Raw genomic sequence first — 22,788 nt, 5'->3', positions numbered from 1 at the left:
GACCAGAACTGTACACAGTATTCCAAGTGTGGCCATACCAATGTCTTGTACAACTTCAACAAGACGTCCCAACTCCTGTATTCAATGTTCTGACCAATGAAACCAAACATGCTGAATGCCTTCTTCACCACTCTGTCCACCTGTGATTCCACTTTCAAGGAGCTATGAACATGTACCCCAGATCTCTTTGTTCTGTAACTCTCCCCAAGCCTCTACCATTAACTGAGTAAGTCCTGCACTGGTTCAATCTACCAAAATGCATCACCTCGCATTTATCTAAATTAAACTCCATCTGCCATTCGTCAGCCCACTGGCCCAATTGATCAAGATCCCATTGCAATCGGGGATAACTTTCTTCACTGTCCACTATACCACCAATCTTGGTGTCATCTGCGAACTTACTAACCATGCCTCCTATATTCTCATCCAAATCATTAATATAAATGACAAATAACAGTGGACCCAGCACTGATCCCTGAGGCACACCGCTGGTCACAGGTCTCCAGTTTGAAAAACAACCCTATACAACCACCAGAAGCCAATTTTGTATCCATTTAGATATCTTACCCTGGATCCCGTGAGATTTAACCTTATGCAACAGCCTACGGTACCTAGTCGAAGGCCTTGCTAAAGTCCATGTAGACAACATCAACTGCACTGCCCTCATCTACCTTCGTGGTTACCCCTTCAAAAAACCCAATCAAATTTGTGAGACATGATTTTCCACTCACAAAGCCATGCTGACTGTCCCTAATCAGTCCTTGCGTCTCTAAATGCCTGTAGATCCTGTCTCTCAAAATACCTTCCAACAACTTACCCACCACAGATGTGAGGCTCACTGGCCTGTAGTTCCCAGGCTTTTCCCTGCAGCCCTCTTTAAACAAAGGCACAACATTTGCCACCCTCCAATCTTCAGGCACCTCACCCATGGTAGAGGCATTGACATGGGAATGCACCAAGTGACTGATAGTTAACTGCCAGGCATTGTTTGAAATTTAAACTGGACTGTTTGACCCTGATTGGTCAGGGCATTGCCTTGAAGAATGAGTCAGTGAATGTATGCCACTTTGTTTAGCTGAAACAGGCACAATGTTGTGTACATGTTCTTTCTGTCTGCAAAGAATAGGGCCCTATATAATAATATATGTAACTTCCAGTGCACACTATTGTGCCACACTGTGAGCCTGACTGATGATATTAAATTGGTTGTCACCATAATTCTTAACACACTGAGGATTTGGCTTTCCCAAAAAGATGTTCTGTCTATCAAAGAAATGAGTAATGTGGTATAGAAATTTCAGTGTGATGCGAGGTATGTAGGGCATTCATCTCAAAGACTGGCAGCAGATCACATCAAACAGCATATCCCAGCCATTCTTCGTAAGTTACAGACAGTACCCAACCGGCCCGTGTGTGCAAAATTCAAAACAGTGTCTAACAGTAGATGTGATTCCACAATTGGACAAAATTTGCGTAAGATGAAAAGCTTCAACATGTCTCTTTTTTTTCAGCAGTAATCAAGTTCTGTACTATCAAACAACTGCTTGATTTATTTCAAGTATTGATTTTTCATTTACATTGTTTAAGCATGAAGTTCAATGTTCAGGATTAAATAGAAATTGTGAAATCTTAAAAAGGAAGGTGTAAAGTGCATTTATTTTATGTCTTTGGATATGCTGTGTAACAATTGAGGTGTGATGATGAAAGAAAATTATAACTCTTGTTATAATTATGCGGCTAATAAAATTATATTGTAGAATCCTACAGTGCAGAAGGAGCCATTCGGTCCATCGAGTCTGCACTGGCCACAATCCCACCCAGGCCCTATCTATCCCCATAACCCCATGCATTTACCCTAGTCCCCCTGACGGTAAGGGGCAATTTAGCACGGCCAATCCACCTAACCCGCACATCTTTGAACTGTAGCTTTAAATTTAGGGTAAAATAAATGGAGTTATGTTATAACTACTGTTACAATTATGTGGTTAATAAAATTATATTATTCACTGTAGCTTTAAATTTAGGGTTAAATAAAACGGTTTATGTGACCAGTTTTGGAGTCCGACAGCATGCATGGGTAGCGTTAGGGTTAAAGATCAAAAGAAGGCTTAGATAGTTTTACTGGGAAGAAGATAGAAGGTATTTATGCTTGGAGACAATGGCAGCAGTCTTTGAGTTCACAATGCATAGACAGAATCTCCCAAAGTCCCAGAAAGGTGTTGAATGTACCAGGTCACATTTACTAAGATGAAAGAGAGCTGGGATCAAGGATAGCTAATTAGCATTTCTACCTAAATTCAAGGTCAATGTGTTTAATGTTGTCATGAAGACGGGGACAGAGGAAGCTATTTTTGAAATAAAAACAGAAAATGCTTGAAAAACTTAGCAGGTCTGGCAGTATCTGTTGCGAGAGAAATGTTTTGAGTCTGTATGAGTCTTTTTGTGGTGAGGTTACAGGCCTTCCTACAAATTAGTGAAAATACAAACATATAGCAGTTTCTGTGTGGTCAGCAGAAAGAAGACAGAGAAGGTGGCTCATCAGAGACATATTCTGCAGCTTTCTAAGTATTCCAGGACATTTGTCCCAGCATGACCAGGGAAGAAAAATCGTAATAGGCTATACAGCTGGTGGTGGGTTTAAGAAACTCTCCAAAAACTGAAGAAAGTGCTTGGAAACAGTCATTCCAAGTTACTATTCAGCGAAATGGGGCTTTAGAAACTCCCTGGAAGCTGGGAGCAACTGTGGAATGGTATTTGATTTGATTTATTATTGTTACATGTATTAACATACAGTGAAAAGTATTGTTTCTTGCGTGCGATGCAGACAAGCATACCATTCATAGAGAAGGAAATGAGAGACTGCAGAATGTAGTATTACAGTCATAACTAGGGTATAGAGAAAGATCAACTTAATGCAAGGTAAGTCCATTCAAAAGTCTGACAGCAGCAGGGAAGAAGCTGTGCTTGAGCCGGTTGGTACGTGACCTCAGACTTTTGTATATTTTTCCTGACGGAAGAAGATGGAAGAGAGAATGTCCGGAGTGTGTGGGGTCCTTAATTATGCTGGCTGCTTTGCCGAGGCAGCGGGAAGTGTAGACCAAGTCAATGGACGGAAGGCTGGTTTGCATGATGAATCAAGCTACATTCACGACCTTTGGTAGTTCCTTGCGGTCTTGGGCAGAGCAGGAGCCATACCAACTGTGATACAACCAGAAAGAATGTTTTCTATGGTGCATCTGTAAAAGTTAGTGAGAGTCATAGCTGATATGCCAAATTTCCTTAGTCTTCTGAGAAAGTAGAGGGTGGGCTTTCTTTACTATAGTGTCGGTTTGTGATGAGGACTATAATTCCATGGAGATTGTTATCTGCGATGAGCATAAAATCCTCTTTCTAATTTAAATTGTTTACAAAAATAAAATACTATTTAGTCAATAGTGTCATAGAAACCCTGCAGCACAGAAAGAGGCCATTCGGCCCATCGAGTCTACACCGACCACAATCCCACCCAGGCCCTACCCCCATACCCCTACATATTTTACCCACGAATCCCTCTAACCTACGCATCTCAGGACACTAAGGGCAATTTTAGCATGGCCAATCAACCTAACCCGCACATCTTTGGACTGTGGGAGGAAACCGGAGCACCCGGAGGAAACCCACGCAGACACAAGGAGAATGTGCAAACTCCACACAGACAGTGACCCAAGCCGGGAATCGAACCCAGGTCCCTGGAGCTGTGAAGCAGCAGTGCTAACCACTGTGCTACCATGCCACTCCTAATTTAGTTATTTGCTTTTAGTTAATTGTTAAAGTAAATGATTTAAAATATGAAATCCTGCTGTGCCATTCTTTCAGCCAGCAGTTTGAATCCATTTTGAAAGTTATTGGTTTCTATGGGCAGTTGTAACACCAATAAAAATAGTTTTGGTGAAATAAATTGCTTGTAAGCCGAAATGGGGAGGGGGAGGGGAGGGAGGGGGGGTGGGTGGGGTGGGTGAGGGAGAGGGGTGGGGGGGGGAAGAGAGAGAGAAAGAGAGGAGGAGGGAGGCGGTGAGTTGGGGAGGGGGAGGGGGGGGTCAATGGGTGAAGGTTTGCCTGTTCTTCAGTGTGATTTTTTTTCTTTCCTTGACAGGTATATGAGAAATGATTTGAACCGCCTTCAGATTTGGTGCAAAAATAGACAGCATGGTTGTGAAACAATTTGTTCTTTAGAAGCTATTGACAGGCATGAAAGAGAGTGTGAATACAGCCAAGTTCCTTGCTTAAATGCTGGTAAGTAAAAAGCAACAAAATTTACTCCAAATCAGCATTATTATTAACTGGAGGAGCTTCCAAACCATGGTTCAGATTTAATGAAAGAGAAGAGTATCCATTAACTGATTGAGATTTGAAAAGAGATGTTTACTCTTCCTTGAAGAGTAAAAGTCATATAAGTTGGGTTTGAGTGCAACCTAAAATCAAAAATAGACAATTGTTTTCAGAAATTATTATAGAAAGAGGGCATATGATATTAAAATGTCTACTTGAGGGTATTCGGTTTAAAAAATGTATGAGAACTGAAGTATTAAATGGTCAGATTGTTTTCTTTCCTTTTGTGAAGTGGAAAATATTTGTATAAACTCTATCCCTCTGCTGTATTTGTCTTTATTATTACCTGAAACTGTGTTTTTATTGTCTCCTTAAATTGTTCAGAATTAGCTCAGGAGTTCGCTGTTCTGATTTCCAGCTCCTTCATCGTTGTAGCTGACGGTGTTGTTGAACTATGCCACCTGGTGGTTAAACCGAGATTTAATCCAAGTCTGTTTAAATTATTTTGATATTGGAGATTTTAACAACCTGTACTCCAGAAAACATGTTTTTTTAATCTAATATGTGAGGAAAGATTTTAATGAGTTACTGAATATCTGTATCTTGCACGCAGTAATGCAAGTCATGCTGTGGAATGAATTGCCTTTTGAGAAACGAGCTGTACATTTAAACAAAAGAAGTGATGAGAAATTACCATTTGACCTGGTCATTTCCTTCTCGGGACCATGCATATTTTGCCCCTCCTGTATGTGACTTTTATCTTTGCTGATTCTTCATTGTAGAAGTTTGGGCAGAATGTCTTCTTTAAGCTGTGACATTAACCCAAGTCTAAATTTTCATACATTAAAAAAAAAAGTCCCATGTCAAATTTGCAGAAGTGAGATCTCGTCTAGAGTGTGCAGGTTTGATCTCTCTTAAGAAAGAAAATACTTACAATGGAAGTAATTCAGAGAAGGTCCACTATGCTGTTTCCGAGGATAAAAGGGTTGTCTTATGAAGAAAGGTTGAGCAACTTAGGTCTATATTTATTGGAGTTTAGAAGAATTTATAAGATTCTAAGGGGCTCGACAGAGTGAATGCTGAGAGAATCTAGAACTAGGGGACGTTGTTTCAAAATAAGTGGCGTTCTATTTAAGGGTGAAATGAGGAATTTCTTCTCTAAGAGGGCCATTAGCTTTTGGAATTCTTTTCCTCAGAGAGCAGTGGAGGCTGGGTTATTGGATATATTCAAGGTTGAGTTGGACAGATTTTTGACTGACAGGGGAGTCGAGAGTTATGGGGAACAGGTAGGAAAATGAATGAAAGCCACAATCAGATCAGCTGTGATCTTACTGAATGACAGAGCAAGTTTGAGGGGCCAAATGGCTGATTCCTGCTCCTATTTCTCATGATTAAATGGGTTCTTAGAATATCCCACAGCTATCCAACACCATTATGAAGTAGAGCAACGAGTCATTTAATTCCCTTTTTTAGAATATTTAATATGCGGAATTTGTTTTACCAGAAACAGTGGTGGAAGCTGAATCCATAAATAAAGTTCAATGTCAGTTCCTTCTTTGCATCTTTCTTTCTTCAACACATTCAGTCTCCAGAGAGAAGAACCTGCAAACTTTCTTTTCCACAAAATAAACTCCACGAGACTCAAGTAATACTTTACCTGAAATTTTCAATTTTGCCCAGTTGTCTTCCGTAACATGACATTTCAGTAGTCCAGTAACTTTTAATACTCATCTCGTCATACAAGCTTTTAGTTTTTTTTCTATAAGACCATAACCCATAGGAGCAGAATTAGGTCACTCGGCCCATCGGGTCTTCTCTGCCATTCAATCATGCCCGATATTTTTCTCATCCCTATTCTCCTGCCACTTCCCCATAATCCCTAACCCCCTTATTAGTCAAGAACCTATCTATCTCTGTCTTAAAAGACCTGGCCTCCACAGCCTTCTGCGGCAAAGAGTTCCACAGATTCACCACTCTCTGGCTGAAGAAGTTCCTCCTCATCTCTGTTTTAAAGGATCGTCCCTTTAGTCTGAGGTTGTGCCCTTTGCTTCTAGTTTTTCCTACTAGTGGAAACAACCTCTCCATGTCCACTCTATCCAGGCTTCGCAGTATCCTGTAAGTTTCAATAAGGTCCCCCCCTCATCCTTCTAAACTCCAACGAGTACAGACCCAAAATCCTCAACCGTTACTCATACGACAAGCTCTTCATTCCAAGGATCATTCTTGTGAACCTCCTCTGGACCCTTTTTTAAGGCCAGCACATCCTTCCTTAGATATGGGGCCTCAAACTGCTCACAATACTCCAAATGGGATCTGAACAGAGCCTTATACAGCCTCAGAAGTACATCTCTGCATTTGTATTTTAGCCCTCTCGACATGAATGCTAACATTGCATTTGCCTTCCTAACTGCCGACTGAACCTGCACGTTAACCTTAAGAGAATCTTGAACAAGGACTCCCAAGTCCCTTTGTGCTTCTGATTTCCTAAGCATTTCCCCATTTAGAAAATAGTCTATGCCTCCATTCCAAAGTGCATAACCTCACACTTTTCCACATTCTATTCCATCTGCCACTTCTTTGCCCATACTCCTAGCCTGTCCAAGTCCTTCTGCAGCCCCCATGCTTCCTCAATACTACCTTCCCTCTACATATCTTTGTACCATCTGCAAACTTAGCAACAGTGCCTTCAGCTCCTTCTTCCAAATCGTTAATGTATATTGTGAAAAGTTGTGGCCCCAGCACCGACCTCTGAGGCACACCACTAGTCACCGGCTGCCATCCTGAACAAGATCCCTTTATCCCCACTCTCTACCTTCTGCCAGTCAGCCAATCCTCTATCCATGCCAGGATCTTTCCCTTAACATCATGGGCTCTTAACTTATTTAATAGTCTCCTATGCAACACCTAGTCAAAGACTTTCTGGAAATCTAAATAAATCGCGTTTCACTGGTTCTCCTTTATCTAACTTTCTTGTTACCTCCTCATAGAACTTTAACAGATTTGTCAGACATGACCTCCCCTTGATGAAGCCGTGCTGACTCAGTCCTACTTTATCATGCACTTCCAAGTACTCCGCGATCTCATCTTTAATAATGGACTCTAAAATCTTGCCAATGACCGAAGTCAGGCTAACTGGCCTATAATTTCCTGTCTGCTGCCTCCCTTCCTTCTTGAACAGCGGTGTTACATTAGCTACTTTCCAGTCCTCTGGGACCCTCCCTGCCTCCAGTGATTCCTGAAAGATCACCACCAATGCCTCCACAATTTCTTCAGTTATCTTTTAGAACCCTGGGGTGTAGTCCATCCGGTCCAGGTGATGTATCCACCTTCAGACCTTTCAGTTTCCCCAGAACCTAGTGATGGCCACTACACTCGCCTGTTTCCCCTGATTCTCCTGGAGCTCTGGCATCCCACTGGTGTCTTCCACCATAAAGACTGATGCAAAGTAACTATTCAGTTCTCTGCCATTTCTTTGTTTCCTATTATTACTTCTCCTGCCTCATTTTCCAGTGGCCCAATGTCTATTTTTGCCTCTCTCTTACCTTATAGATAAAAAACCTCTTCCTATTTTCTTCTATATTACTAGCTAGCTTACACTCAGTTTTCATCTTCTCCTCCCCTTATAGCTGTTTTAGTTGTCCTCTGGCTTCCCACTAATCCTTGCCACTTTGTATGCTTTTTCTTTTGCTTTTATGCTGTCCTTGACTTCCCTGGTCTTCTCCTGACGAAGGAGCAGGGCTCCGAAAGCTAATGGCATTTGCTACCAAATAAATCTGTTGGACTTTAACCTGGTGTTGTTAAAACTCTTACTGTGTTTACCCCAGTCCAACGCCGGCATCTCCACATCTTGACTTCCCTTGTCAGCTATGGATGCCTCGTCCTCCCGTTAGCATGTTTCCTCCTCCTTGGGATGAATTTCTGTTGTGCCTCCTGAATAACCCCCAAAAGTCCTGCCATTGATGTTCCACTGTCTTCCCTGCCAGGCTCCCTTTCCAATCAACTCTGTCCAGCTCCTTCTTCATGACTTTGTAGTTACCTTTATTTAATTGTAATATCGTTACATCCAATTCCAGCTTCTCCCCCTCAAACTGCAGGGTAAATTCTATCATATTATGGTCACTGCTCCTTAAGGGTTCCTTCACCATAAGTTCCCTGATCAAGTCTGCCTCATTACACATCACCAAATCCAGAATTGCCTGTTCCCTGTCTGCTCTGTCACAAGCTGCTCCAAAAAAACCATCTCTTCGACATTCCACAAATTCCTTTTCTTTGGGATCCACTACCTACCTGATTTTCTCAGTACACCTACATATTGAAGTTCCCCATGATTATTGTAATATTGCCTTTTTTATATGCCTATTCTATCTCCTGATTTTTTTTCTGCCCTTGATCCTGACTACTGCTCGGGGGCCTTTGCATAACTCCCATCAGGATCTTTTTACCTTTGCGATTCCTCATCTTGACCCTCAGAGATTCTATGCCTTCTGATCCTGTATCACTTCTTGCTATCGATTTAACTTCATTCCTTACTAACAATGTAACCCCGCCCCCTTTTCCCATCTGCCTGTCCTTTTGATAGGACACATATCCTTGGAAATTTAGATCCCAGTCCTGATCCCCTTGCAGCCATGTCTCTGTGATGCCCACAACATCGTACCGGCCAATTTCAATGTGCGCAACAAGCTCATTTACCTTGTTCCGTATACTGCGCGCATTTAGGTACAACACCCTCAGTCCTGCATTGACCACCTCCCATCTCATACTTGTCACCTTTTTTGCTCTGCCTGAGGTTAGATTCCTGCCATCTTCTATACTCTCTATTCTATTACATTTTTATTTCTAGCCAGGTATTCATCTAGCTTTGTTAAGCAAAGTTAATTGATGCAACTGGAAGTCTATGCACCTACAAGTATGTGAGAAAGAAAACAGTCACACCTCTGGTCTACTTGATATCAGTTTTATATACTTGGCTTCTCTAATTCTCTGCTTAGAGTTATATCCTTTTGCACTCCATTTCCAATGTAACCCAACAGCCATTTATTTTGTTGAATCACTCCCTCAACTCGGCCTTTTCAGCATCGCCACACCCAGTTACCGACTCTGAAATGGTCTCTGCCTTTGGTCCCTCAGGTCCAAAGGATATAAACATGAAGTTGCTTAGCAATTTTGCCATCAGCTTTGGCTGGATTACATCAAGCCTCACCAAGATTCTCTGGAAAAGCTGCTCATTACTGTCAGATAATCTTTGTGAGCAAAGATAATCCTTAACCTTTTTGCTTTGTGACTGACCTTCTTCTTGGCTCCTTCGCTCCTGGCTGTTTTTTGACTTCTTTATCACCAAGGTAAAGACGATCAGCAACTGCTGCTTTCCTCCATTCTCATTGCCCATCAAGAAAAACTATCTCTCCCCATCCTAGCACTTAATCACTTTCCTTTCTCTCGGTCTCTCTCTCTCGATCATTCCTCCCTTGAATGTGTTACTATGCCCCATCTCTCTTGCAACTCTTGGTTTGAATCTCTCCAATCAAGTTTCCATCTCTACTTTGGCACCAAAATGGCTCTAACCGAAGGTACAAATGATATCCACTTTGATTGTGATTGGAGTGCATAGTTCCATATCATCCTGCTTGATCTCTGCTGTCTTTGACATGGTCGGTCACCCACTTCTCCTCCAGCATCTCACTTTAGATGTCTTGGAGGAATGTAATGTTCTCCAGTAGTGACAATATAATGGAAATGGTTTCTTATGTACCATGTAACATTCAAAAGATTTATACAACAAAAGTAAAACCAGACTTTCCATTTTTTTAGCCGAAGTGTTTGAAGTATCCTTTTGCCAATTTTGTTTTAGGTGGAATTTACATGTGTTATGGATGTGGTATGTATTTAACAATTCAGTTGCAGTGCAATATTTAACCTTTAACTTGACACAGTTTAATTAAAATTGATTTTGTGCATTTTTGATTTGCAGTGATTTGAATGATTTTTTTTGTATTAGCTGAGTTGGTAGCGCACTTATCGCTGGATGATTGTGGGTCCAAGCCCTACAACATGATGGGAACACCTAAAGTAGACTGACCCTCCAGTTCAGAAGGGAGTACAGAATTTTCAAGCTATTATCCATTGCATGGGACCAACAGTAGGAACATAAGATCTGATGGTCATCTCAGCTCCACTTTTCTGCCTGCCCCCCCCCCCCCCCCCCCATAACCCCCTAATTTCTATTTGCTTGCCCTATTGTGGTAGGTGGACATTAATCCAATATCATTATTCAAGCTTAGGGGAGAAATATCTCCCAGTGTCAATGATTCATCAACCATCTAGGTTCTGGGCAGACCAAAGAACGTCTTTCACTGAGTTGATGGTCCTCCAGCAGTTGATGTTTATCTTGGTGTGAGCCCCTGTGAACAGCCTGTAGAGTGCAGGGTCCTGTGTTACAGAGCAGCTCAGGATCAACAAAAAAATACACTGCATCTTTTTCCAGACCAGCTTTGAAAAGGCACATACCAGAAGGAGATAGATGACATTTTCCCCGCCACAGCCATCTTGAGGGCAACATTTGGAGGGGATGAAATTCCAGGCGATAGAAAAGGATATCATGTTCTATATCAGCTTTTCCTCCTGTTCTACTTTTTGGAACTATCCCTGTGTTGTCCTGTTCCTATTTAACTGAACATAGTCACTGAATCTTCAGCAGTGTTTTCTCTTCCCACCCTCACTCTGACTGTATTTTTTGGTTGTTCAACATCCTCCTTGCCAACCTCACCCCATCTCTTCAGCTTATTGTACCTTACCTCCCACACCCTGTAATCTTCCAACTCTGTCCTGTACATCCATGCCTTGTTTCATCCTACCTGTATTATTAAAGCCCTAAAGTGCATCAGTCCTGCACATTGGATTTTCCTCCCTAAATCTATCCATCTCTGTATAACTTAAAATCCAATGGTTAGGCTTTAGGTCACCTTCTTTGATAAGAGTTCTGTCTGTTGAAGTATATTTTTCACCTTCGAAAGCTATGGTTGCAAATTGTTGATATTGTTTTCCTCACTTTAAGAATTGTGGGGAAAGAATTAATTGCATTTATTTGCCTATTCCTACTTCAAGGTAAATGGGTCTATCAAATTGGAAAATCATGATATTGCTGTTAAAGAAAAGAACGGAAAAATAAATTTGAACTCTATTTCAGTTACAAACTTGGACTATCGTCCAGAAAATCACTGCTTCCTTATACTTTTTGCATGTTGTAGTGCTGCATTGCATGTTTTGTGATATTTTAATTTTTAATTATGTTTTTGTAATACATTTATACAATTTTCTCCAAAGGTTGTACAGTTCAGGTAGAACGACGCAACCTGGAATCTCACTTGGCGGTGTGTGAATATCGAAGTCGCGAATGCCCAAATGGCTGTGGCTATGCTATTCTCAGTGCAGATGATGCACAACACAATTGTATAGCAGAATTGAGGACAGAACTGGAATTGCTCAGGTATGTCATGGACCAATTCAGAACCTGACCTCCACTGAGAAATAGATTGATTACTCACTTCTGTCTCCATATCTTTCAATCCTGGTCCTTGTTGGATTTTTATGGGATAGCCATTTATCCCTCATACAAGTTTGAGGATTGGGGGGGTAAAAAATAACATATTTGTTAAATCAATTATATAACACAATCCCTTACATGCAATGTCCATTAGATCGGTATCATTTATACATGGTGCAGTGGACAAATAGGATATAGTATGTGTTACCTCTACAATGCTCATGCTTGCCTCAGCAAGACTAGATCAAAGTCAGAGCATTGATTGTTTATATGGACTATTTCCATTTGTCTTGCATAGTTTTTGTTTTCTATCATATGTTAATAAGATTGACAAGCAAAATTTGGCGTAACTTGAAAATCTCCAAAACAAATATCAATAGGAACAAGGCAGACCCATTTGAGTCCAATATGGATGATGATGATAACCTGCTGTGAAGAAAAATTACAGGTCAATAATAAGGTTGCTGATCTTAACTAGTGCAATGGAAAGAGTTTCTACACTTGGCACCCTGTGTTCATAATGGAAGGAACCTTTCTGTAGGGACTCCACTAAAAGTGCAGGTGCACACATTGGGTGGAGATATAATCAGTCTTTGTTGTGATGGCCTTGGAGTGAGTCAGTACTATCTGAAAAAAAAGTCTACAGAAAGGTAGAATATTGGACAAAATAAATCTAACATCAAGTACTATGTATAAATTTATGTTTTTCTTTATAAAAGGTCTGAGATGATTTGTAAAGTTGAAGAAGTGAGGCATGAAATGGAGTCCCGTTTAGATTCTCAAAGAAGACACATGGTACAGAAAGAAAGTCTTCTGCAAAATGAAATTGAGGAACTTAAAGTTAGTACAAGTTAATTTAAGGTCATTATTTTATGAAATTGGGAATGTATGTGTGATATAGATACTCTGAAAATGTAGGGCAGTAATTAGTTTAATTTGAGGGCATTTTATTTGAGCCAAGGGTGCCTGTGCCAATATCCGTGCAGCCTAGATGCTTGAGTGAAAACTGCAGTGCTGAACTGTCATCAGAAGGTGAGGGACTCGGGCCTTTCCATATTGGCTCTTTCTCATGAGTCTCCTGGCTAAGTTGGTCTCCAGTCTTGCACTGGGTTCATTTATGGATTTGAGAAGCAGCAAGCCCATATAGAGGGAGTGCCCCCACCCCTTTTTGCATCACTGGCCTTATAAAGAATGAGTGTAACCTCAGCCTTTTACAAGACATGTTGAGATAAAAAGGGAGGACGTATAGGAGGTTTTGAAAAACATTAAGGTGGACAAGTCCTCTGGGCCAGGTAGCATCTATCCCAGAACACTGAGAGAGGCGAAGTATGAAATTGCTGAGGCTTTGGCCAAAATCTTTGTGTCCTCTTTAGCCACGGGCGAGGTACCAGAGGATTGGACAGTAGTTAACATTGTTCCTCTGTTTAAGAAGGGTAGAAGAGACAATCTGGGAAATTACAGGCCTCTGAGCCTTGCATCAGTGGTGGGGAAATTATTGGAGAAGATTCTTAGGGACAGGATGTGCTCACATCTAGAGTAGAATAGGCTTATTGACGAGAGGCAGCATGGTTTTGTGAAGGATAGGTCGTGTCTCTCAAAATTGATTGGGTTCTTTGGGAAGTGACAAAAAAAATTGCCCAGGGCAGGGCAACGGATGTTGTATGCATGGACTTTAGTAAAGCCTTCAATATGGTTCCTCATGGCAGGCTGATACAGAAGGTGAAGTCATATGGGATCCGAGGTGAGCTGGTAAGATGCATACAAAACTGGCTTGGGCATAGAAAGCAGTGGAAGGGTACTTTTCTAACTGGAGGTCTGTGACAAATGGTGTTCTACAATGATCAGTGCTGGGGCCTCTGTTGTTTGTAATATATATATAGATTTGGAGGAAAATGTAGGTGGTCTGATGAGTAAATTTGCAGATGATTCAAAAATTGGGGGAGTAGCAGATAGTGAAGAGGATTGTCAGAGGATACAGCAAGATATAAATCGGCTGGAGACCTGGGCCAAAAGGTGGTAGATGGAATTTAACCTGGACAAATATGAGGTGATGCGATTTGGAAGGTCTACTGCAGGAGGAAAGTATACAGTAAATGGTACAGTCCTTAGAAATATTAGCATACAGAGGGATCTAGGTGTGCAGATCCACAGTTCCCTGAAGGTGGCAACTCAGGGGGACAAGATGGTCAAGAAGGCTTATGGCATGCTGGCCTTCATTGGTCAGGACGCCGAGTATAGGAATTGGAAAATCATGTTGCAGCTGTATAAGGCTTTGGTTATGCCGCATTTTGAGTATTGTGTACAATTCTGGTCGCCACACTACCGGAAGGATGTTGATGCATTGGACAGGCTTCAGAAGAGATTTACCAGGATGTTGCCTGGTTTGAAGGGTATGACTATGAAGAAAGATTGAACAAACTTGGATTGTTTTCATTGGAGCATTGGAGAACGAGGGGGGACCTGATAGAAGCTTACAAGATTATGACAGGCTTGGGTAGAGTGGATAGTCAGTCTTTTTCCCAGGGCCGAAAGGTAAATTACTCAGGGGCGTAAGTTGAAAGTGAGAGGGGGAAAGTCTAAAATAGATGTAAGAGTCAAGATTTTCACACACAGGGTGGTGATTGCCTGGAATGCGCTGGCGGAGGAGGTGGTGGAAGCAGATTCTATAGCAACATTCAAGAGGCATCTGGATAGATATACATGAATAGAAGGATATGGACCACGTAGAGGCAAGAAAATATTAGAATAGAGAGGCATCTGTGTCGGCACAGACTTGGTGGGCTGAAGGGCCTGTTCCTGTACTGTTCTTTATTCTTTGCTTCCATACCATTGTTTGAACAAGGTATACCATTTCAAGGGGTTTCAGTCAAGTGTGTAACTAGGTTTTAAATGGTGATGTGATTACTAAAATTTGATGAACAATAGAATTGGCCCCAAGAAAATGATTTTGTGACTGTTAAATGATTAATTTGTAGATTTTTTTCTCTGTGCATTTCTCCCGGTCTTTTATTTGCTTCATGTAAAACTTTATGAAAGTGATTTTATTTTACTGTTTCCTGTGTCGGTGGCTTAAAATCCTTTCAATCTTATTGGCTGTTTGCGCATCCCGATCGCTCCACATTATGCAAATATAAAGACCGTGGCAATCTGTTACAGCACGACTACATGGCAACAGAGGTGAAATTCTCACCAGAGAAATTGCTCCATCTTTTACTGAGAAATGGTTCGAGTTCAGCGGCAAACCACCTTGCTTTGTCACTGGAAATTCTGGCCTATGGTGTGTACTTTCTGTCCATAAGACATTTTGAGTGCATTTTATTTCAACATTTATAATGAAAAAGCACCATTGTTGGACATATGTATTTTAAAGTTGATTTATTAGTCACAAGTAAGGCTTACATTAACACTGCAATCAAGTTACTGTGAAATTCCCCCAGTCACCACAGTCCAGCACCTGTTCAGGTCAGTGCACCTAACCAGCACATCTTTTAGACTGGGAGGAAACTGGAGCACCCGGAGGAAACCCACACACACAGGGAGAAACTCCACACAGACAGTGACCCAAGCCGGGAATCAAACCCGGGTCCCTGGTGCTGTGAGGCAGCAGTGCTAACCATTGTGCCACCCATGTATGTCCACACTTTAAAAGAATACGAGAAGCTCATCTGCAATAGTTGCAAGATGCTGTAAGGTGAATAACCTTCACTCTATTGTCTAATCTCCAAGTTAGTTTTATCTATTTTTAATGTTATGCATCTACTCTATATTCCTGTCCTCTTCCTCTAGTTGCCACCTGTGCCCTTAAGTTTTTTGGTCAGCCCATCGTTCTTTGTCTTTGGACTCCATGGTCCCAGCCCACCTATGCATCCTGGTCCGGAATCCCACTTTTCCTTAGTTTTTTTATTTTTCCCCCAAAGTTAGTGGTGTACATTTGAAATTTCCTGCATGCCATCTGGAGTCTTTTGTATTATAATGTTTCACAACTCAGTATTTTGTTCCATATGATACGCTTCTGTGGCTCTTTTTTGGGTTTTCTGTTATGTTATGTTTTATTTTTTCTTCTTCTCTTGTCCTGGACTTGCATTTCAAGATTGGAATTTTAGTTTGCTTGAACAGTGAGAGAGCTGGTAGCTGTTAAACAGCATGATGCATCTATTTTTTTTCAAAGCAGTCTGTTTATAAAATATGTAGATACATTTACAAATGTTTTTCAAACTTGCATGTTAAAATGTGCTGGAGTAACAGATCATTTAAATATTTACATTGATGCCAAACCAATTTATATTCATAGTCTTACTGTAAGAAATGCCATGGGTGATCTCTACTAAAAATGTTATGCTGCTTCTAGTATAACCTGCGGTTATGTTTATACACTTTGATTTATTTCCTTTTCAGTCCTCTCTAAGTTAGACGGTACTGAGGAGTTGTGTATCACACAATTGCCCTCCTGGTTCACGTTACCAGTTCTGACCAGGTCCCTTCCCATTCCTAGCTATGCCTGAGAAAAACGTTTATTTAATTTATTCAATAGAATTAATTTGGAACACACCTTAATACATTGGATTGCATTGATCTACAAAACATTGCAGCCTCAGTGATCTGCAGGCCTACAATCATAGAAATGACACTGGGTAACTGGGCTAGTAATTCAGAGGCCTGAACTAATTAACGAGTTCAAATTGCACCATGGCGACGTAACAGTTTGAATTCAGTTTTTATAATTCGGAAATAAAAAGTTGGTATCAGTAAAAGTGACCATGCAGCAATTAAAATTGTTATTAAAAACAATTCACTAATGTCCTCGAGAAACAAAAACCTGCCATCATCCATACTCTGTCTGCTGTACATATGACTCAATTTTCACATCAGTGTAGTTGATTTTGAAATACCCACAGAAGTAGCTTAGCATGCTAACTCAGTCCTATTACCAGAAGTTCAAAAAGAAAGCAACTAAGAATAGGAACAAATTTTACATCCAGGGAAGGCATAAAATGCTGACATGGAGCATAGGTGAGTCCCACAACCCACGATAATCAGGGAAGTGTACCTGGTTTAGCCAGGTCGGCCAATCATGCACAAATTTCAGAGAAGGCCAAGTGACCACTCCAATCCATACTATGCTTGGTCCCACTCTCCTTCCTTATTACGGTGATGGCTAATTTTAGCATGTCAGAGGCTCTTTCCCCAAACAGACAGTAAAGATATTTCAAAAGATACAAAAGTCTGAGGTCACATACCAACCGACTCGAGCAGCTTCTTCCCTGCTGCTGTCAGACTTTTGAATGGACCTACCTTGCATTAAGTTGATCTTTCTCAGTACCCTAGCTATGACTGTAACACTACATTCTCCCCTCTCTCATTTCCTTCTCTATAAACGGTATGCTTTGTCTGTATAGCGCGCAAGAAGCAATACTTTTCACTGTATGCTAATACATGTGACAATAATAAATCAAATCGAAGGAAACTTCCACTTTCAGAGTCAGATGTCACGTGTGATGTCAGATGTGCGGACACTTGTGGCAGAAGAGAGACAGCATCGACAGGAACTAGAACAAGCAGAACTTGAGAAAAGAGAATTGATGGAGTTGTTGAAAAGCCTGCATAAAGAAAACAAGCTTACTACTGGAGAAGGAAGTAGCAAAAGAAACACTAATGCCAGACCTCTCAATCGACTGGAAAGCATCAAACGGAAACCCAAAGAGGTCACTGTTATCTAAGAAATGGTAAGTTTCAGAATTGGTGAAAGGAAAAAGCTGATGCACCTTTTAAAAATTTCTAATTTTTTTCTCTTCACCCTCCGAAGGACAGAACTCCAATATTTTGCCCAAGTGGATCTCGGCGGCAAATTATTCTCTAATTGGAAATACTCAGCAAGTCAGGCAGCCTGAAAACCAGCAAGATCCTGAAACACTATACTTGCATAATGCGAGGAAGTGTGAGGTTATCAATTTTTGTCGTAAGAATAGAAAAGGAGAATATTTTTTAAAAGGCATTGAACTTATGATGTTCAGAGAGACTTGGATATGCTCATACAAGGAACACAAAATTGGCATGCAAACATAGCAAGCAATTAGGAAGGCAGATGGTATGTTGGCCTTCATTGCAAGGGTATTTGGAGTACAGGAATAAAGAGGTCTTACTACAATTCTACAAAGTTGTGTACAATTTTTAAAGAAAGGATATAGCAAAGGTTTACTAGATTGGTCCTTGATACAAGAGGGTTACCTTTGATGAGAGAGTAAATTAGATCTGTGTTCTCAGTTTAGAAGAATGAGACATGATCTCATTGAAACATGCAAGATTATGAAGGGAGTTCACAGGCAGATACTGAGAAGTTGTTTCCTCTGGCTAAGGAATCTAGAACAAAGTGGCAATTTCAGGATAAAGGATCCATCATTTAGCATTAATTTGAGGAGAAATTTCTTTATTCATAGGTTGTGAATTTTTGGAATTCTCTACCGTAGAGGGTTGTAGACATGTTATCATTGACTACATTTAAGGTTAGGAAATACAATATTTATGGTGTCTCAAGGAATCCAGTGAAATGGTGAGCAGGTGGGAAAGTTGAAGCTCAAGATGATATTGAATGGCAAAGAAGTTTTCTCTTTTATGTCTTGTGTTCTTTAAACTTCATGTCACAGGTGAAATCAGTTAAGTTCAATTTTGCTGATTTCTTCTCTTCCTTCCTCAGAAACTAATTTCCAAGTCATTACCTGCTGAACTTCTGAAGATCTCACTTCAAGTATTGCTGCCAGAAGTCTACAAAAGTACTAAATTTGAGCTGATTTTATGGAACGTTTCTTCATTATTCAAAGTTCCTAAATTAGGCAGAGGATAGACATTGCGACTTTGCAACTATTCCTCCTGCCTCCTCACATTTTCCCGACTGAACAGAAACAAAGCGAGGAGCAATCCCTGATTTCTGCCATTGTACCAACGATTAGATCAACTATTGTGTTTTCACTTTAACCATATAGCCTTCTGAAAGGTACCTATTCTAAGGCAAAATATAATAAATTTGAATTTAATGAAGTAAGCCACCACATTCAAACCAGATGTAATGTGACATATTTGTTGGTGCATAAAATAAGAGTTATGCCAATTCATGCATTATCCATTCTCCAACTGCCATGGTGAAACATTATAATAAGTCGAAGCATTGAAGTCTCTTAAGGTTTAAAAAAAACTCTGAAAAACAGTGTTGCTACAACACAGGAGGCCATCATGTCTGCGCTAGTTTTCTGAATGAGCAATTCACTTAATGCTATTGCCTGTCTTCTCCCTCTAGCGCTGGACATTCTTCCTTTTCAAATTATTTAGCTTGGGTTGGTAAGAGGCAAGTAACATTTGCACCATGGAATGGAAATCTCTCGAGAGAATCTAACCATCTTCCCTTGACATTCAACAGCATTACCATCGCTGAATCCCCCACAATCAAGTTCCTTGGGGTTACCACTGAACTCGACTGGCAACAAATACTGTGGCTACATGAGCAGGTCAGGGGCTTGGAATTCTGTGGAGATCAACTCATCTCCCAACTTTGCAAAGCCTGTCCACCATTTACATGGCACAAGTCAGGAGTGTGATGGAATACTATCAACTTGTCTGAATGAGTGCAGTTCCAACAGCACTTGAAGCTCAACACCATTCAGGACAAAACAGCTCATTTGATTCCCAACCCATCTACAACATCTACCATCCAACCCAGTGGCAGCAGTGTGTACATCGACAAGATGCACTGCAGCAACTCAAGAAGGCTTCTTTAAACAGCACCTTCCAAACCTACGACCACTACCATCTAGAGGGACAAGGGCAGCAAACTGTCCAACATTTCTGTTTGTGGTGGCTGGCAATTGTATGTAATGACCACAATACTTTCAATGTGCCAGATTTTGCAAAGGACAAAATACCACTACTTACCCTCGGACAAGGTTGGGGGGGGGGGTGGGTGGGGGGGAGGCGGAAGAGGGTGCTTTGAAGAAGCACTGGCACTGCTGTCAAACATAGCGGCAGCCATTGTAGTAAAGGCTTACTTGGCCCTGGAATACATCTGATTTCAGTTTGTCTTTTTTATTTTATTCATTTTTACGGATGAGTGTGTTGCTGGCTCGTGCAGTATTTATTGCCCATCCCCAGTTGCCCTTGAGAAGGTGGTGGTCAGCTGCCTTCTAAAACTGCTGCAGTCCCTGAAGTGTAGGTATACCCACAATGCTGTTAGGGAGGGAATTCCAGGATTTTGACCTAGCACAGTGAAGGAATGGCAATTTATTTCCAAGTCAAGATAGTGAGCAACTTGGAATGGAACCTCTAGGTAGTGGTGTTGCCAGGCATCTGCTGCTCTTGTCCTTCTAGATGGTAGTGGTTGTGGGTTTGGAAGGTGCTGCCTAAGGAATCTTGGTAAGTTCTTGCAGTGCATCTTGTAAATGTTACACACTGCTGCCACTATTCATTGGTGGAGGGATTGAATGTTTGTGGTAGCAATCAAGTGGGCTGCTCTGTCCTGGAAGGTGTTGATCTTCTTGAGTGCTGTTGGAGCTGCACTCGTCCAAGCAAGTGGAGAGTATTCCATCAGACTCCTGACTTGTGCCTTGTAGATGGTGGACAGGTCTTGGAGATGAGTTATTTGCCGGAGGATTCCTAGCCTTTGACCTGCTCTTGTGGCCAAAGTACTTATAGAGCTAATCCGGCTCAGTTTCTAGTCAAGGGTAACCCCTGGGATACTGATAGTGGGGGTTTCGGTAATGGTAATGCCATTGAATGTCAAGGAGCAATGGTTAAATCCTCTCTTTTTGGAGATGGTCATTGCCCGGCACTTGTGGGGCGTGATTGTTACTTGCCACTTGTCAGCCCAAACCTAGATATTATCCAGGTCTTGCTGCCTTTGGACGTGAACTGCTTCCGTATCTGAAGAGTTGCAAATGGTGCTGAAAATTACGCAGTCATCTGCAAATATCCCCACTTCTGACTTTATGAAGGAAGGGAGTCATTGAAGAAGCAGCCGAAGATGGTTGGACGTAGGACACTACCCTGAGGAACTCCTACAGTGACATCCTGGAGCTGAGAGTTCCCTCCTAGATTCCCATTGATTCGATTTGCTAGGGCTCCTTAATGTTAAGGTCCTTCTCACCTCACCTCTGGAATTCAACTCTTTTGTCTGTTTGAACCAAGACTGTATTGAGGTCAGGAGCTGAGTTACCCTGGCGGATTCCAAACGGGGCATCCGTGAGCAGGTTATTACGAAGTGTCAATTGATAGCACTGTTGATTACCGCCTTCCATCACTTTGCTGATTAGGAGTAGACTTATGGGGTGGTAATTGGCCGGGTTGGATTTGTCCTGTTTCTTGTGTAGAGGACATACCTGCGCAATTTTCCACATTGCTGGGTAGATGTCAGTTTTGTAGCCATACTGGAACAGCTTGGCTAGGGGCACAGCAAGTTCTGGCGCACCAGTCTTCAGGAATATTGTCAGAGCCCGTAACATTTACAGTACCCAGTACCTCCAACTGTTTCTTGATCTCATGGAGCGTGAATCGAATTAGCTGGAGACTGGCATCCGTGATGCTGGGGACCTCTGTAGAAGGCCGAGATGGTTCATTCACTCTTACGGCTGAAAATTGTTGTGAATGTTTCAGCCTTTTGCATAGATGTGCTGCTCCTCCAGTGAGTTGTTTAATTGTTCACCACCATTCACGGCGGGATGTGGCAGGACTGTAGATTTTGAATCTGATCCATTGGTTGTAGAATCGCTTAGCTCTTTTACTGCTTATGCTGTTTGGCACGCTAGTAGTCCACTGTGACGCTTCATTTTTAGGTATGCCTGCTATTGCTCCTAGCATGCCCTTTTGCACTCTTCATTGAACCAGGGTGAATCCTCACGCTTAGTGGTAATGATAGAGTGGGAGGATATGCCAGGTCAAGAGGTTACAGATGGTGGTTAAGTACAAATCTGCTGTTAATGATGACCATGATGTGGAGATGCCGGCGTTGGACTGGGGTAAACACAGTCAGAAGTTTAACACAGTCAGAAGTTAATGATTACCCACAGCACCTGATGGATGCCCAGTTTTGAGTTGCTCGTTCTGTTCGAAGTCTATCTCATTCAGCACAATAATAGTGACGCACAACATGGACGGTATCCTCAGTGTGAAGATGGGAGTTCATCTCCACATGAACTGTGTGATGGTCACTCCTACTGATAGATGCATCTGTGGTAGCAGGTTGGTGAGGATAAGGTCAAGTATGTTTTTCCCACTAGTTGGTTCCCACACCACCTGACTTGTTTTTGTCACATGTATTAGCACACAATGAAAAGTATTGTTTCTTGCGCGCTTTACAGACAAAACATACTGTTCATAGAGAAGGAAACGAGAGAGTGCAGAATGTAGTGTTACAGTTATAGTTAGGGTGTAGAGAAAGATCAACTTAATGCAAGGTAGTCAAAAGTCTGATGGCAGCAGGGAAGAAGCTGTTCTTGAGTCAATTGCTATGTGACCTCAGACTTTTGTATCTCCCGACAGAAGGAGGTAGAAGAATGAATGTTTAGGGTGTGTGGGGTCCTTAATTATACTGGCTGCTTTGCCAGGCAGTGGGAAATGTAGACTGAGTCAATGGATGGGAGGCTGGTTTGCGTAATGGATTGGGCTACATTCACAACCTTTTGTCGTTTCTTGTGGTCTTGGGCAGAGCAGGAGATATACTAAGCTGTGATACAACCAGAAAGAATGCTTTCTATAGTGCATCTGCAAAAGTTGGTGAGAGTCGTAGCTGACATGCCAAATTTCCTTAGTCTTCTGAGAAAGTAGAGGCATTGGTGGGCCTTTTTAACTATAGTGTCGCCATGGGGGGAGCCAGGTTGGTGGTGATCTGAACACCTAAAATCTTGAAGCTCTCGACCCTTTCTACTTCGTCCCCATTGACGCAGACAGGGGCACGTTCT

At 41.6% G+C, this 22,788-nt stretch overlaps 1 protein-coding gene across 3 annotated transcripts in view; it reads left to right on the top strand.

The window, feature by feature from the left end:
* Positions 1-18,951, top strand: part of rnf41l (ring finger protein 41, like) — a 31,149-nt gene extending 12,198 nt beyond the window's left edge. For 2 of the 3 annotated variants that reach the window (XM_078215976.1, XM_078215977.1), the window contains exons 3-7: positions 4,133-4,272; positions 11,632-11,794; positions 12,571-12,691; positions 17,329-17,574; positions 18,543-18,951. In XM_078215976.1, the coding sequence (XP_078072102.1) occupies positions 4,133-4,272; positions 11,632-11,794; positions 12,571-12,691; positions 17,329-17,568 (664 nt within the window). In that variant the 3' untranslated portion in view covers positions 17,569-17,574; positions 18,543-18,951. Of the gene's footprint in view, positions 1-4,132; positions 4,273-10,159; positions 10,187-11,631; positions 11,795-12,570; positions 12,692-17,328; positions 17,575-18,542 lie in introns of all 3 variants that reach the window. The other variant, XM_078215975.1, reaches the window with a different exon arrangement.
* Positions 18,952-22,788: the final 3,837 nt, after the last annotated feature.

This window comes from Mustelus asterias, chromosome 7 (assembly GCF_964213995.1).
Source record: "Mustelus asterias chromosome 7, sMusAst1.hap1.1, whole genome shotgun sequence".
NCBI lineage: Eukaryota > Metazoa > Chordata > Chondrichthyes > Carcharhiniformes > Triakidae > Mustelus > Mustelus asterias.
This window is presented reverse-complemented; position numbering and strand designations above follow the sequence as displayed.